This window comes from Octodon degus, unplaced genomic scaffold, assembly GCF_000260255.1.
Source record: "Octodon degus isolate 3935 unplaced genomic scaffold, OctDeg1.0 scaffold00182, whole genome shotgun sequence".
In the NCBI taxonomy this organism is placed as follows: Eukaryota; Metazoa; Chordata; class Mammalia; order Rodentia; family Octodontidae; genus Octodon; species Octodon degus.
Window position 1 is genome coordinate 3986254 of NW_004524758.1, and position 17239 is coordinate 4003492.

General features: G+C 41.6%; 1 protein-coding gene and 1 pseudogene across 7 annotated transcripts in view; one reads left to right on the forward strand and one right to left on the reverse strand.

Annotated features, from left to right (window-relative positions):
* Nucleotides 1-2092: 2092 nt before the first annotated feature.
* LOC101591211 lies at nt 2093-4015 on the reverse strand (annotated as a pseudogene).
* Nucleotides 4016-4307: 292 nt separating this feature from the next.
* The window catches only part of LOC101591612 (beta-galactosidase-1-like protein 2), a 99655-nt gene continuing 86723 nt past the window's right edge, over nt 4308-17239 (forward strand). For 2 of the 7 annotated variants that reach the window (XM_023703822.1, XM_023703826.1), the window contains exons 1-6: nt 4511-4556; nt 5486-5602; nt 5765-5857; nt 5988-6185; nt 11238-11306; nt 14332-14427. In XM_023703822.1, the coding sequence (XP_023559590.1) occupies nt 5583-5602; nt 5765-5857; nt 5988-6185; nt 11238-11306; nt 14332-14427 (476 nt within the window). In that variant the 5' untranslated portion in view covers nt 4511-4556; nt 5486-5582. Of the gene's footprint in view, nt 4393-4420; nt 4456-4483; nt 4557-5485; nt 5603-5764; nt 5858-5987; nt 6186-11237; nt 11307-14331; nt 14428-17239 lie in introns of those variants that run through there. The other 5 variants (XM_023703823.1, XM_023703824.1, XM_023703825.1 and 2 more) reach the window with 5 other exon arrangements.

Below are 17239 nucleotides of genomic sequence, written 5' to 3' on the forward strand. Positions count from 1 at the left end.
CAAAACACTTGAGTGGTTTCCCAGCTCGCTTGGCAAGAGTTAATGTGCTGGCTTTGATGTCCAAGGCCCTGCATGATCTGGACCCCTCATTAACCTCTCTGATCTTATCAGCCTCTGGCACTTCTGTCTGACCTTTAAGCCTACATCTTCCTCAGACTTACCAACATGTCCTTGCTTCAGGGCTCTGGTTCTTGTTGCTCCCTATGCCTGAGGAGCTTTTCACTGTTGTATTTTAAAATGACTTAACCTTCGCTTCTTACAGTCTTTTACTCACAGGGTGGGGGTGGGGGGCTTTGCACTAGATACTCTGAGGCTCCTACCTAAAAGAATCTCTTCTAGATACACACTCCTCCCTTATTCATTTTTGTTCTTTCCCTCTCAAATAAGGCAGTGTAAGTTTTAAGTATTGATTCTTCCTGCTATTGGTCTACCACACTAGGATGGCAGGCTCCACAGGAGCACATTATTATGAGATACATTCTAAATTTTTATACAATCAATGTGTGTGGCAGTGCTTGGAATATAGTAGGCTTTCCATAGATATTCATTAACTTAATAATTAATAATTTAATAAGAGTACCTACCAAGTAGTAGTAGTATGATGATAAATGAGTGAATCTGAGTTTAGAACTGTGTCTGGTAAGGGCTAAACACTCATTGCATGTTGGATCTGCAGACAGAGTATTGGAGTAAAACACAAAATGCAGACACAAGCATATGATTTAGTATATGATAAATGTTCATTTTCAAATTAATGAGGCAAAAACTAAATTTAAGAATAATCTGGTAGTCATGTCTAAAATAAATTCTTGATAAATCAAATTTTTAAGTTTGAAAACTATGAATAATAGCAGGAAGGGAAGAAGCTATAGGGAAATAACTGAAGTAACGTAATAGGCTTGAATTAATAAAATCACAGAAAAGGTCAAATTCCATTACTAGAGTGAATTTTAGGGGGTTTTACTTCTGAAATATTTCTAGACTAGCACTTACAATAAAAACGAGGTCTAAAAAGCACCAAACAGAAAGAGATTTAAATAAATAGTACAATGCCTGGCATGGTGATACATCACTATGGTCCCAGTACTGAGAAGCTGAGGTGGAAAGATCACAAATTTGAGCCCAGTGTGGGCAACTTAGTGAGACCCTATTTCAAATAAGGAATAAGAAGGCTTGGGGGGTGTAGCTCAGTGCAAAGGTCTCGAATTCAGTTCCCAGTACCAAGGCAGTGGGGGTGGCAGGTGGAGGGAGCAGAGCTATACAATTAGGAAAAGCAATATGGAACAAATAAACCATCATAAAACTTTCTGAATATCAGTTAAATAGATTTTTACTTGCTTTATGGTAGAGGAAGTTGCAGATGCACAACTAGACTTTTTTATTATATAATTCTTTATTATAATTCTATTTTATTTGAAGAGTAATAACAAAAGCAAGAACAAAGATCGGAAACAAAGACAGAGGGCTGGCCAAATAGCTTAGTGGATTAAAGCGCCTGCGAGCAGGTGCAGGGGCCAAGGGTTCAATCCCTGGACCTACCCTTCTGGCCCCGCCCCCAGGGCACCCTGAGCTGGCAATTGAGTCTAGGCGTGGTGATGCACGCCTGTAATCCCAGCTCTAAGGAGGCTGTAAACAGGCAGATCACTATGAGTCTGATCTAGTAGTGAGACCCTGAACACTCTGTAAACCCTTTCCTAAAATACCAAAAAAAAAAAAAAAAAAAAAAAAAAAAAAAAGGACAGGAACACGGTAACATACATTTTATAATAGATTTTTAAAACAAGAATAGCTGATTTGTGCTTGCTTTGGCAGCACATATACTAAAAAAGAATAGCTGATTAACATGGTTGATATATTACCTATTTTTACCATAAAATCTGTTGCTCAGATTAACAGATGTAGTTATGAAAGATTGGATATGATTGAATGTTACCACTTTCTTTCAAGAAATTTTTTTTTTAAACTGTGGCCTTTTATTTACACATAGATAGTTCAAAATAGAACTTGTCAGAAACTTTAACATAAAGAGGATCCACAAAAAACAAACAAACAAAACAAAACAAAACAAAACAAAACAAAAAAAAACCACCTTGGGTTTAAAAATAAAACAGAACCTGGTAATAGTCTCTGGTCAAAGGATTCATATTCTCATAGATGAGAAAGTGGACTTTTAGAGGGCTAGCAAAAGAGGATTATTTGTATGGGGGAGGGCAGTTGTTATTCCCAGGCTCACAGTGATTTGGGGAATCTGTCACAGTGCTAAGAACAGGGTGATGGGGCAGTGGTCACTGCCAGGAGCCTTGGAATGGATCTTGCTCTTGCACAAAGCAGGTAAAAGGGAACAGAATAGCAGAAAGTAATCAGGGCGCCAACCTACATTCTTGGACCGAGCATTCATCATGTAAGTCCAAAAGGTGTAGGCCCAGGCAGCCTCCGGTGCAGGTGACGGAAGCTGTCAGCCTGCAGCAGCTCCCCAAAGCCTTGGCGCTCCTGTGGAGTGAAGCCAGCATTCTGTTTGTTTCCTCTGGGGTTATGAAGGTAAATTTCTTTCTTCTTTCTTTTTTTGGCGGAACCGGGGATTGAACTCAGGCCCTCGCGCTTGCCAGGGAAGCGCTTATTCTATTGAGCTAGCCTCCTAGCCCATGAAGGTCAATTTCTTCATGAGCCACAGTGAGGTCTCCACATAGTACAAGAGGTTTGCGGGACACCCACCATGCCCTTCAAGAACTTGCGAAAGGCTCCATGCCAGCGCTGCCTGTACTCCAACCTTACCAGACCCCGGCCTGTCCTGGGTACATAGATGTGATCAGCATGAATGAGTCAAATTCAGCCACAGCCAAGCACACCCACACCACTGTATCCTTCTTTGTCAGAAGGCGCTGACCAGGACTGATGGGATAGTCCAGAGAGCTCCTGACGCTCAGCTGGGAGTTTGTTCTCTGAACATTTGGTCTCCTGGAGGCACAGGATATCCGGGGCTTTTCCCTTTACAATCTAAGCCGTTCTTAATCCAGGTGCGAAGCCCATCCACGTTCCAAGAGCATATCTTGAGTGTGGCAGATTTGCCACTGAGCTAGGTTTTTTAGTACAGGACTGGGCCTTCTCCTGCTGTCTCTTTTTCGTTTTTCTTTGCTTCCACTTTACTCTTCTTGGCCTCTGGCTCTCTTGGGCTCTTCCCCATCTTCCGACGCTGATCCCTTTTTCTCTGCTTTAGCATCCTTGTAATGAAGGCTCTTCGGTATGATACAGGGAGAAAAACTGTTCTTGGGTGGGTGACCTCCAAATGACATAGGGAAAAACGATCTCCCAACCTGACCTGCACGAGTTTGTGTTCTCTAAAACCAAAGAATGAATTTTAGGAACAAACGGAGGTTATGAGCAGAATATATTTATTGAGAGGAAGAAAGCTCCTGTCCAAGAGAGGGACAGGAGGGGGGCCCTAGTGGATAGTTCCCCAGGAAGCTGTCTCTTCCAGGGACTTTTATAGTGTAAAAGCAGGGCTAAGGTAGAGAGAATGGGAGCTCGCTTAGGTGGGCAGGAGGTGGGACAAAACTATGGTCAACCAATGGGATTACAAGCACCATTGCTCAGGTAAAAGTGATTAAATCCAGTATCAAACGGGAAAGAGAGTCACATTGCAAACAGGCATGAATATGGGACAGGGTCTCTTCCTGTTGGGGGTTGGAATGAGGGACAGGGTCTCTTTCTGTTGGGGGTTGGGCTAGTGACTCACTTGGGTCTTTCTAGGTGACCAATACCAATTTAGAATATCAATCCCAGGTGCTACACTTTTAGCATTTGTTTGGCCTTTAGGTCTGGCTCACAGCAGGAGCATCCACCCCTCCCACAGTTGTAAGGCATCTCCTCTTCTGTGCTGTCTCCTTCGAAGGCCTAGCCCTGTCTGTCTATATTTTTATCTAACTCAGCTGCCTGCAATAGGTACAAGTACCTCGTCAACCACTAAAGCAGTATTTTCACCGGCTGGTCTGCTAGGGCCCCCAGAGAGACTTCTCATTTTCAAGAAATCTTAAAAAAAAAAAAAAAAAGATAATAAAAGAAAATAAAAAGAGAGACAAGAAAAACCAGAATTTAGTCAAGAGTCAACTTGGAAAATACAGCCCCATACAAAACAAATAAATAGCACAGTCACAAATGCCTCTGGGAGCCATCAGCCTACTGGTGGGTGGATCTCGAAAGCAGTTTTGTTTGCTTTTCTGATCCAGATAAGTTTGCTAAATAGAGGGGATTTTCACTTCCTTTGGATCCTGGATCTGGTTTTTGTAAAATCCAGATGAGAGAAAGTTATGCGCAGCCGCACTCCGGGCCAGCAAGGAGTTTGCAAGGGTCCTGCCCACCCCGCAAGCTTAAGTGAGAGTCACCTCAACCCCACAGGTCTTAAATTAAGGTTTAATTTAGAGCTTTCCTTTTGCTTGGAGAGCTGCTTGGGAGCTACAGGTGGGCGTGTTGGAGCACGGGCCGCCCATCTGGGGCGCGCAGGGGCGCGCAGAGTCCCGGAGCTGCGGACTGGCGGGCAGGGGAAGTAGTGCGCTTCAGAGGTGGGGTGCGGGTCCCCTGGACGTGGATGGGCGGGCGCGGCTCCCTTAGGGAGGGGGCGCGAGGGGCCTGGGGGAACACAGGGAGCACGGCCCGCAGAAGGTGGCACTGGCCCGGCGCGCTGGGGCTTTCCGGGAGGTCACCTCCCCGGGGAACTCCGAGCCAGGCTTTCTGGCCCCTAAGGCTTTGGCTCTGAGCCGCCTGACTGCTGCTGCCCGGGAGTCTGGAGCATCCGCCAGGGCGGACTCAGCCTCTCAGGACCCCTTGGGGCTGCTTTCATGGTCAGTTTTGCTTAATCAAGTCGGAATCCCCAAATTCTGCTCACCCCGACCCTACCCAAGGTAACACTCTTTAAGCCCAATGTGAAACGGAATCATATGGAGGCCACACAGCTTTAGTGACTTTGGCAAATAGTGGTTGTTCATAAAACATTTATTGAACGACAAAAAAACCCCGTTGATGTGAACGTAGAATAGTGATAGCAGAGTTTGGGGAGATGTGAATTTGGGGGATTGAATTTGATCAGTGCGTGCTGTCTGGTGTTTTCTAATGCCACGCAGAACCTACTAACAACTAATACCTGTTAAGCAAAAAGATGAACTGAAGTAGTAAGGCAGCCACTGAACAAGACCACCATTATTGAGGTACTGCCCCATGATGTGGGCAGCCACTGGACTTGTACTGCACCAGTTCAGTCCATCCGGGATTCATGTGAAAGAAAAGAGCATTCCCCCCAGAGTGAGCAGCGTCAGGAAAATCAGGGCCCCCCGAACGCTGCGCTCTGGAAATTCACAGCATGGTGTTCCATAATTGCAGAGAAGTACCGAGCTGGGTTGGAGATAAGGCGTGGGACCCTCTGTGCAGGAATTCCTCATGCCTCGGATTATGTGCTATGCTAGGCGGCAGATGGTAAGATTTCATTCCTTAGCAGTTGAGTGTCTCTGACAACCTTCCCAGAGATTATTCTCCGTTGTGTAAAGAACTCTTGTGGTATGTGAAAATCCAGGAGGTTAGCAGGCAACTCTGCTATGCATCGGTTTTCCCTCCGGTGAGTAGATGTTACCTTGGGACAGGTAATACTGTGATTCCAGGTAATGCAAAGGACCCTAAAATCAGCCTTCACCATCCTCACCATCCTTTAGCGAGCCTCCTCAGCTCCCAGCTACCCTCCCCGGGCCCTGCATCTCTGACTCCTATTCTATCCTGTCAGCATGGGGACCTTCCTAGTGAGACTTGACTGCATCCTGTACCTGTCTTCAGCCTTCTCAGTGATGGCTCAGCTCTGCCATAACGAGGGAACCAGGTACGATTCAAGGAGAGTCTATGTAGAGTTCTCCTTCCCAGGAGGGATGCTTATGGCTCTGAAGGAAAGACCTTGCTGATCTGCCCTGCCTGTACATCTAGGACTTCATATATTTCCTTTGTCCCTGCAGGATTAATCAGTCTCTCCTGACACCCTCCCACCTGCAGAGCCGCAGGGTGGGCCTCAAAGTTGCGGGCTTAAATTTCACTCTAGAGGACTCCCCATTCCTCATCTTAGCAGGCACCATCCACTACTTCCGGGTGCCCAGAGAGTACTGGAGGGACCGCCTGCTGAAGCTGAAGGCCTGTGGCTTCAACACCGTCTCCACGTGAGTGCTGGCCTCCCAGTAGTTATTTCAAGAATTTATCACCTGAACTCCCAGCTCTGAGGCTATAGTAGACCAGCCTAAAGCTGTCTTCGTAATAGGCTTTTTGTTGCACATAGAAAGCCTGCATCTCCACTAGATAGCCCAAGATTTCCAGTAATCATCCACATTCTGGAAGCAAAAATGAAAGAATCTTACTTATTTCTTTCTGTTCTTTTAACATATCCATTACTGTTTGGACAGTTTTTTTTTTAAGTGCCTTTGTTTTCAATGATTTAACAATTTTTGAAATTTATATTAGAAGAAAAATATCTGGAAATTAATTTGGTGCATGATGAGGGATATAATTTTAAGCATCCCCCCCTTAAATTGTCACAATACCCTTTAGACATTATTTTTGTTCTTTTTAAAAATCATTTTCAGTTGCTTTCTTTATAAATTAATTAATTAACTTATTGCAGTACCAGGACCTTGAGCTATGTACCTATACTTTTATTTATTTTTTTATACTTTGAGACAGTCTTTATTGCTCAGGTGCCTAGGTTTGTTTGAATTTTCTGTTCTGCCTCAGCCTTCTGAATATTTGGGGATATAGGTATACCCTTTTGTCAAACTTCATGTATTGCTTTTCCAATTTGTCATCATTTTTATTTAATATTTATTTAGCACAGGGCCTCACTGTGCAGCTTGGGCTCATAGAAACGCCTGTCTCAGCCTCCCAGCCCTGGGGTTACAGGCAGGCCCGCCATGCCGGTTTGGTGGCCAGCATGGCGCGCTCAAGCTTCTGGGGCCCACACAGTGTGCGGTGCCGGGAATTTCACCCTGGTCCTTGCACTTACTAGGCAGGTGCCTCTACTGCCGAGCTATCGCCCCAGCCCTATCTCTTTTTATTTATAAGAGAATAAAGAATATAAAATGATAGAGAATTTCAAAACAAGTTGATAAGAAATTAACAATAGACCTCATGGCCCTGCCCCTGGGTGTGCTGAGCCAGAGTCTTGAGTCTGGGCATGGAGGCACATGCCTGTAATCCCAGCACTGGGGAGGCTGAAAACAGAAGAATCACTGAGTCCAAGCTGCTTAGTGAGATGCTGCACTAAATACAAAAAAAAAAAAAAAAAAAAAAAAAAAAAAAAAAAAAAAAAAGAAGAAGAAGAAATTAACAATGGTTATTATATTGCATATTGTTCCCTGTAAAGTAGTTGCTCAGATTACTAGATTATAGGCATGCAAAATTGATCAAACAATAAAAGCACTAATTTTTCCTTTCAATGAAGTAATAGATTGTAGTACAATTATTTTAGCTATCTTTGTGTGTGTGTGTGTGTGTGTGTGTGTGTGTGTATTTCCCTCCCTTCTTTTCTCCTTTGCTCCATTTTAGCAGTGCCTTATGTTATCCTTTCTTAATCTTAGTTTGGGCATGGGTTGTTACTGTTTCTCAAGTATCTTAAGGTTCTTCATAAGGTTATTTGAAAAAAAAAAGTTGAGATTTCTCTGTTTTTCTTTTTGGCGGAACCGGGGATTGAACTCAGGCCCGTGCGCTTGCCAGGCAAATACTTATTCTACTGAGCTATCTCCCTGCACCCTGTTTTTCTTAATGTAATCTTTGATTGCAATGAACTTCTTTCTTAGGACTGCTTTCTCCATTATGTTTACCAGAAGTTCTGGTGAGTTTTACATACATTGTATTTAACTTCTAGAAATTTTAAAATTTCTTCCTTGGTTTCTTCTGTGACCCATTGGTTGTTTTGAAGTGAGTTGTTAAGGTTTTAGCTTCTTCCACTTTTTCCATAGTTTCTTATGTCATTGTGTGGTCTATAGTACACACGGGGTGATTTCAACTCTTTTATATTTATGTAAGCAGGCTTTGTGGAGAGCATATGGTCTATTTTGGAGAACGTACTGTGGACTGCAGAAAAGTACATATATATTCTATTATAAAAGGGTAGAATACTCAGCAGGTATCAAGTCTATATGTTCAAGCATGTGGTTCACCTCTTGTTTCTTTTTCTCTTTCTTTCTTTCTTTTTTTTTTTTCCGGAACTCAGACCCTTGTGCTTGCCAGGCAAGCGCTTATTCTACTGAGCCATCTCCCCAGCTGTGTTATTTCTTTATTGATCTTCTATTTAGTTGATCTTTCTTTTTTGTGAAAGGTATGTTAAGACACTCCATTACGATTGTGTTACTACTTATTTGATTGTTTATATTCAGCAATGTTTGTTTCATGAAATTAGGTGCTCCAAATTGATGCTTAATTTTTTTCTTGTCCTTTTAAATTTCTTACAACTTTTTTTCTTTTTAGCAGTTTTACATGCTTATATCTGATAATCTGAACAATGGAGAAAGCAATGTCAAATTCCTACTGTTTTGTTTGGTGAAATTTTGTATCATTTGTAATGTTTTAATTTTATTTACTATTTTGTATACTCTTTAGATTATAAAAAATTTAAAAAATATTTAAAATTATAGGGGCTGGTGAGATGGCTCAGTGGTCTAAAGCACCTACTTAGAACAAGCTAAGCAAACACAGGGACTGCGGTTCAATCCCCCAGCACCACATGCCAGCCAGCCCCGCCCCCTGGTGGGCTGAGCTGGCCACGCACAAATAAATAAATAAAATTAAAAAAAAATAAAATTATAAATTACTTAGTATATTTAACAAAGTCAAGCAATATAGAACTCTATGTAGCTGCATATTAAATTAAAGTAACAGCTTATTCCTTAAAAAAAAGATAGGTGCTCCAGAATTTGGTGTGCAAATATTCATAAGCATTGTCTCTTCTTGATGGATTGTTCCCCTAACTAATATATAGTGACCTTTTTTGCCTCTTTTAATCAGTTTTAAGGTTTATCATGTCTGAGATTAAATTTTTTACCATTGGTTGTTTTCAGGGTCTTGATGAATGAAATAATGATTTCCATCCTTTAACTTTTAGTCTATAAATATCCTTTTGGATTAGCTGGGTTTCTTATTTGTGATAGACAGATTCTATTTTTTGACCCATTCTGCCAAAGTCTGTGTCTTTTAATTGGAGAGTTGAGGCTATTAACATTGAGAAATATTACTGATATATGTTGATTATTTACTATCACTGTACTCTTTCTATGTTGGTGACTTCGTTGTTTTTCTTCTGTCGTTTTCTCTTGCTTGGTATTTTCCTTTCATGTGGGTTTTTAGCTTTCTTTTTTTTATTTGTTTGTTTCTGTCTGGGATATTCTTGAGTGTTTTCTGGAGTTCTGGCTTACTATTACTAAACCTGTTGATCTTGTCTTTTTTATGATGTGTTCTTATTTATTCATTCTTATTTTTTAATGTATTTAGTACAGAGTCTACAGGATCTCACTAGCAGCTTGGACTCATAGTCATCCTCCTATGTTCAGCTTCACAAGCACTGAGATTACAGGCATGTGCTACCATGCCCAGTCTTCTTGGTTTGTTTTGAAGGAAGGCTTTGATAGGTTTGTTAGTCTGTGCTAAAAATTACTTAGGGCTGAAAACAGCTCACTCCAAGCTCTCTTGGCCTTTAAAGTTTGTGTTGTGAAGTCTGCTGTGGTTTTTATGGGCTTACCTCTTTATGGGACTTTTTAATCTTTTCTAATAGCTTTTAAAATTCTAGAAATTTTTGTTGAATATCTGGCCGTTTAATAAAGATATGTCTTGGTTAACCTTTTTCATAATAGTTTTTGGTGTTCTAGAAGCCTTATTTACTTGTATGTTGAACTAACTCCTTTCTCATGTTTGGGAAATTTTCTGCTATGATTTCTGTAACAATATTTACAGTTCCCTATATGCCATCTTACAGGTTTTTCTTTCATGCCAGTCACCTTTAGATTTGTCTTTTTTTTTTGGCGGAACCGGGGATTGAACTTAGGCCCTTTCGCTTGCCAGGGAAGTGCTTATTCCACTGAGCCATCTCCCCGGCCCCAAACTGGATGGAATCTCAAATTAGATTTTTGGGTTTTTTTGGTGGAACCAGGGATTGAACTCAGGTCCTTGCGCTTTCCAGCGAAGCACTTATTCCACTGAGCCATCTCCCCAGCCCCTAGATTTGTCTTTTTAGCATCATTTAGAAGCTAATGAATGGTCTTTTCTTTCTTTTTTTTTTTTTTTTCTTATTTTTTGTGACTTCTCTGAATATCTTCATAATGTACCCATTTTGTCCTCTATTGATGTGAAGACTCTTGGCCTTCACATTGTTCATTTTTATTTTGGGGGGTTTAGTCTAGTATCTTTTTGAGGATTCTAAATATTTGGTGGATTTGTCATTCATATTTTGAACCAATTTGCTCAATTCTTCTAATTTTTTTAAATTTTAAATGTTATTAGTACACATTTGCAGTTCATCTGGTCCAAGGCGATCAGGGAGAACTGTGAGCATGAGGGGAAGGGACAACAAGCACACAAGTGTATGCCGTGTGTACAAGCCTAGTAACCCCGTTAATGGAGACTTTTTCATTCTTGTATGTATTTCTTCTGTATCCAGTGTGGGTAGTTTCGTTGATATTTCAGTGAACTTCTGGTTTGTTTCCTCTTTGAACTTGCCTAGTTTCTTTCCCTTTTCTATAACCTTTTTGTAGAGTTCTGCTACCTGGCATTTTCTTTCTTCTCTATTCTTCCCCCTTGATTTATCTTAGGAGACTTGGAAAACATTGGTGTGTCCGTGTGTGTGTGGGTCCTTCTGTTTCCTTGCTTTTCCCATGTTCTCAAGTGTATGTATATCTATTTTCTGTTATTTGTTATCTCCAGGAAATCCAGATATTGACACAGAGAAAACCAGTTGTCATCCATATTTTATTACCTTGGCTATAATAGCAAATTCAGCAGCAACAATAGCATCAGATATCAACTGGATACTACTTAGATCTTTGCTGGGAATTAGAGGGAGGAAAATTTGAAGATAATGCGTATTGCACCAATGGACTTTAATCTACTTAAACCTTTAGCTTCCTTCATGGTAGAGATAACCTAGGTGCTCTGTTAAAATGAGAAAAACCAGTGTGGAATTAGGTCAAGTGGGGGATGGTTCTTATATTTCTCTTTTCTTACCATTTTAGGCATGTTCCCTGGAACCTCCATGAACCAATGAGAGGCCAGTTTCATTTTGCAGGAAACCTGGATTTCATGTATGTGCTCATGCTTTAATTGCCTGATTCTATGGCTCAGAGATTGGCACCCAGCAGTAGGCATTGGGTGAAAGAGTAGGGACACCGTGCTTTCTCCTTTGAGACCAGTCTGGAAGTTCTGATCATTTTTTTTCCCAAGGTTGAAGCCTTCTTAACCAGAGAGTCTGTGCTTTATAGTGGGGCATAGGGCTTCATGTTACATTGTAAATTAGAATTGCTTATCCAGCCTGCTATACGTGACAGTGTTATTTTACCATGAAGAATATATTTTCTCATTAATAGGAACTTTCTGGTTTAGTTTATATGGTTTCTAAGTCAAGACAAGAGTGTTCAAAATATATACTTACCAATTACTGTAATTTACTAGAAATATGTACTTGCTATCTAACATTTAGATGGCACATTTAGATGTTATCTTTGGTGCTGGAGATAGACAAGACATGCCATTCTTTGAAGAATAAAGAGAGTTAAATACAACAAACTAAGGGTATATAGCGCAAACGAGGGAAACAGATCAGAGAGACAGTGGTGGTAGTCCGCCTGAGCGCTTATCCCACTGAGCCATCTCCCCTGCGTAAAGTACATTTCAAGGGACGCAAAAGTTAACTGGAAGGTGCTGTGTAGTTGGCATGCCCAGCAGAGGCGAAGTTGGAGAGGTGAGGGTCCACTGCATGTCGGTTAAGGTAAAATTAAGTGCTGTGACACATATGATTTAAAGCTGTGAGCAAGGTCTGATTTTCTTCAAGTAGAACCTGAAATGCGTGTTTCTGGTTGCCATGTCTCTCCCTTCCAATACACGGAGTGCCGCAGAGGCCTTCCATGTGTGCTTTCATTTTTCACGGGAGCTTCCCAGCCGCAGGGCCTGTTTGCATCACGCCCAGTGTGTAAGGAAGGGCATGGAGGCTGCCTCTGGAACTCGCTGTGTGTTCCTTCTGTTCACATCTTATTGGCTTGCATCAGTCGCATGGCTCCACTGAGTGCCCAGAGCTGGGAAATGTGGTTGGCCACACCCAGGAGAGGAAGGAATAGATGTGCTGAGTAGGGCCCAAGGAGATGGCACAGAATAAGCGCTTCAGAGTTCAGTCCCTGGTTCTGCCAGAAACAGAACAAGGGCTGGGGGTATAGCTCAGCGACATAAGCCCCTGTCTGGCAAGCACAAGGTCCTGAGTTCAATCCCCCATACCACAAAAGAATAAATAAATAAATAAATAAATAAATAAATGTATAAATAAATAAAATAAATGAAGAAAGACTTGCTTAAAAATAATAATAAAGCAAAAAAAGCCTCACTGATTCACTTCCTGCCATACACTGCGTTTTCTGGGATTTGCAGATAGTGTTTGGCTTTCTTACTAGTTTTAAGCAGAGCAACTGCTGATGTGTAAGTCTGAAGAGATGATCAAAACCCATATCTTGGCCTTCTACCCCATGCTGCAGAGTTGGGGACCTATTCTCAGGGCATTGCATAATTATTTGAAGAATTTAAATTTGAAAACTTCACATTTGCATTTAGAAAGATCATTCTGACAGGGGTTTCATTTTGTTTCATTCATTGCAGGGGCCTGGACCTTGAAGTTTGTGTATATATGGCACATGCTCTACCACTGAGTTGCATCCCTGAGCCCCACAGAGTTTTAAATTAATTAATTATTTATTTTTTAAACTTATTTACTTACTTGGTACAGGATCTTACTGTACAGCTTGAACTTGTAGTGATCCTCCTGTCCTAGCCTCTCCACTGCTGGGATTATAGGTTGCACCACCATGCCCAGCTTCAGTGCTCAGGGCAGGGCCAGCATGGCATGTGGTACTAGGATCGAACCCAGGTCCTTGTGCTTTCCAGGCAGGTGCTTAGACTGCTGAGCTATCTCCCCAGCCCTCCACAAGGTTTTTCATAGGCAGCCTAATGGAGTAGTTAAGATTTTGTTTTAGTGGGCTCTCTGCCTGAGTTATGATTTTAGATCTTCCACTTATTAAAATGTAACCTTGAGGAAGCTCTATTTAGAATTTTTTTTTTTTTTTTTCTGGAACCGGGGATTGAACTCAGGTCCTTGCGCTTGCCAGGGAAGCACTTGCTCCACTGAGCCATCTATTTAGAATTTTAAGGGCCGGCCAGATAGCTCAGTGGACTAAAGCATCTACTTAGGCAGAGTGCAGTGGCCAAAGTTTCATGCCGGTGTGCTATGCCTTCCCCACCCCCAGGGTGCACTGAGATGGTGATTTGAGACTGGGCATGGTGGCTGTGCCTATAATCCCAGCACCTGGGAGCTAAAAACAGGAGAATCACTATAGCCCCAAGTCCCATTTATGTAGTGAGACCCTGTGGACCCTGTACTAAATAGATAAAAAAAGAATTTTAATTTTCCTGTGTGCAAATGGAGTTGATGTTAATATCTGTTCCATACAATTACCCAAAAAGTAATAAATTCCAGTTTAGTAGTAGTGCCTGATATTGATACAATATAAATTCTTATTTTGTTGCTAATGTTGATTTTATTATTGACAATAATTGGAAAAGAATTAGAAGAAGGTAAGAATAAAAGAGGGAAATGAGTCATTCATTTAAATAGGAATGAAATGATGAGTTTGTGAAACAACCTGGTAACAGTGGGAATGCAGAGGAAGTGATGTTTGGGAACATTAAGTAGGAAGAGTAACTAGGATTTGTGACTCACAAGTAGTAGGAGGTAAGGAAGGATGAGGAGTGGGGTGGTTAGTGTGTTTCTGTCTTATGCGACTTACTACATGCTATGTGCCATATGCATGGAGGTAGGAAATCCAGAGAAAGGATGGGTTTGGGTGGAGAGACTAGAGTTCAGGACTTCCACCTGAATGTTCTGCTCTCTAGTGACTAGGCAGAGCCTTTTTCTTACTGAAGTCTCCTAACCTGTATTTCTTACAAGGACTTTTGGGGACCAGGCTCTCAGTGCCATTCATTGTAACCTCAGAAGAAAGCAAGGAGGGAAACATGGCTATGGTACAAGGTCTCAGCTTTTAAAGTCGCTGTTGTTGCTTTCCTTCCTAGGAGTTTTATATCCGTAGCTTCGGAGTTGGGGCTTTGGGTCATTTTGTGTCCAGGCCCCTACATTGGGAGTGACTTAGATCTTGGTGGCCTGCCCAGGTAAGTGTGTGGTGGGTGAACCTGGCTGTTACTGTACATGGCCCACAAGAACTTTCCAATGCAGGTTAGAGCAGTGTTTTATTTTGCTTTCTATATGCATGTTTATCTGCAGTTTTTTTTTTTCCATTTAATGACACAGAAAATGAGACTTACAATATTAGGGATTATATATTTGTTGTGTTGTTTAAACATCTGTGGTGCAAATGAGATAGTGTTCTTCTTTATTCTTAAAATACAGATTCATGGCTACCACTTAAGCAATATTTTTGTAAGTTTTAAGGTTTCTTTTGATAACCACAGAATTATCTCTTATTTATTTATGTAAGGTGAGGCACTCTACTGATCTGCATCCCCAGCCCTTTTTATTTTTTCGGACAGCATCTCAGTAAGTTGCCCAGGCAGGCTGTGAACTTGGTAGCCTCTTGCCTCTGCCTCCTCCCATGCGGGATCATGTGCCTGTATCACTGTGCTGGCTCAATTAACGTCTTTCTTTTTTTTTTTTTTTTTTGGCAGAACTGGGGATTGAACTCAGGCCCTTATGTTTGCCAGGGAAGCGCTTATTCCACTGAGCTGTCTCCCCAGCCCCAATTAATGTCTTTCTTTTCTTTTTTTGTTTTTAAAATTCTTTTGCTTAAGGTTTTTATTGTCATAAAAAACACATAACATACAATTTATAAGTTTAACCATTTAAGAGTGTTTAATTGGAATTTTAACATGGCTGAATAGAGAAGAAACTTTGCTGGAGCCACTCAGGGAAAATCAACTAAAAGTACAGGTAATTGGAAGAAAGGGAGGAACTTACACTATGATGCCAAAATCAATCCGAAATAAGACAGTTATAGATCAAATAAAACATAAACACAGGACTTCTTAAAGTGATTCTGCAGCCCACAGGGCTGTGTGTGGGTCTCCCATGGAGCAGGACTGCCATTGAGGAAGCTTCCAAAAACTGAAATAGTGTTGCAACTCCAGTTGCACCGGATAGATTTGGGATATAACATCCCTCACCCCTTTGCTTTCATCCAAACAGAATACTGCAGCCAGGTAGCAAATTTTACCTGCACACACAGGGTTGACTGACTAAGAAACTTCTTCTTCCTCTATAGGACACCTGTGTTTTTTGTTTGTTTTTCATTTTGTGTGCACCATAACACCTAGTTGGAGCCTCTACTGACAAAAAGGATAGGGACCTCAGTGGCAGTAGTGACTGCAGTGAGCAGACGAGCATGGCCCCTCATATCCTGTGACTGACTGGAATGAGAGAGGGACATGGACTGCAGATACAGAATTGAAGCAGGCTTCTGGTGGGAAGTCAGTACTCCTTCCACCCTGTAAGCAGCGGTGCAAGCAGAAGGACTGAGGGGCAGTCAACACTTCCCATGTCCTTTGACCAGTGGTAGAAAGTGTTGGGCATGGAGGGACAAGGAATGGGTAGCCATCACCCTCAAGCCCTTGCCACAGAGAGACCAGCATGTGAGAAGAGCCAGTGGTGTGGAGACATGGGTTAGCCATCCAGAGAGCTTCTGGATACAGACCTGTGCCCAGCACACACAACACTTCTGGAGGCCAAGATCAGCCCCAAACTCAGCAGTAACTGTACTGTAGACTCTGTGGGGCTACACAGCACAGATCTGGGCTTTGAGTTGGACACTGCTGCAGAACCATAGGCACCAGAGGAATTTTTCTGTTCATTCTCTCTTTGTTTATTAGTTTATTTCATTTTCCTTTTTCTGTTTTTTTTTTTTTTTTGAGGGGGAAGTTTTTAGGTTTTGACATTCATTTTTTGTTTTTTTTTTGTCCTTCCTGTTAGTATCTTTCCTCAACTGTGTTTCTAGATTCTTCGATATTAACATATAAATGAACATTGTCTAGTCTTTCTGGTTAAGTTTCACTGCTCTTGCTTTCTCTTTCATCGTCTCTCCCTCTCGTCTTCTCAAGTTTCCTAGAGCATGGGTGGTCATCGTTTGTCCTTCAGCCTTGCTTCTACCATATTTGTCTTCACTTATTGCTCTGTTTTGCCTCATCCCTCTTAAATACCCCCAATAGCCCCTGATTTATATTGGATTTTGTTCTATAACTATATATCATGCTATGATGGTAAAAGGTACCAAATTAGTAGTTACCAAGTCTCTGCATGTCTAAGCAGTGCTTCATGCTATGGTTATTACTAATTGTACTACCTAGCCATGGTACCATACATTGTATAGCTGGTTGTTCTGACTTGTATGACAAAACTGTGATAGTATGGAGTTATAATCATTATCATAGCCCAGTACCAAAGGACTGGCTGCTAAGCCCAAGAGAGAGCCACTCCTCATCCCTAATAAAGTGAGAAGGTAGGATCTTGGGACAGACGCGAAGACGAACAGTGAGTTACACCTAAAAGACATTTCAGAGGAATAGACATTTCTTAAGGACGTATTAATACTAGTGATAAACCTACTTAACAGAAGAACCTTACAAGCATCAACATAGCAAAATACAACCTAAAAATCAAAATGACAAGAAGCAGAAGCAAAATACAACCACAGATTTCCAAGCCACCCAGGTCAGATCGAGGAGAGAATAGACGGAGGAAATTAGGAGTCACTCACCTGAAGTTTCTCTAATGATACCAGCAGAAGTAAACAAAACAAAACAATAGAAAAATCAGGTGAATGAGGCTGTAGAGAAAATAAGGTCAGAAATAATTTCTCTCTCAAAAAAAGGGGGGGGGGCTGGTGAGATGGCTCAGTGGTCTAAAGCACCTACTTAGAACAAGGTTAGCAAAGCACAGGGACCGCGGTTCAATCCCCAGCACCACATGCCAGCC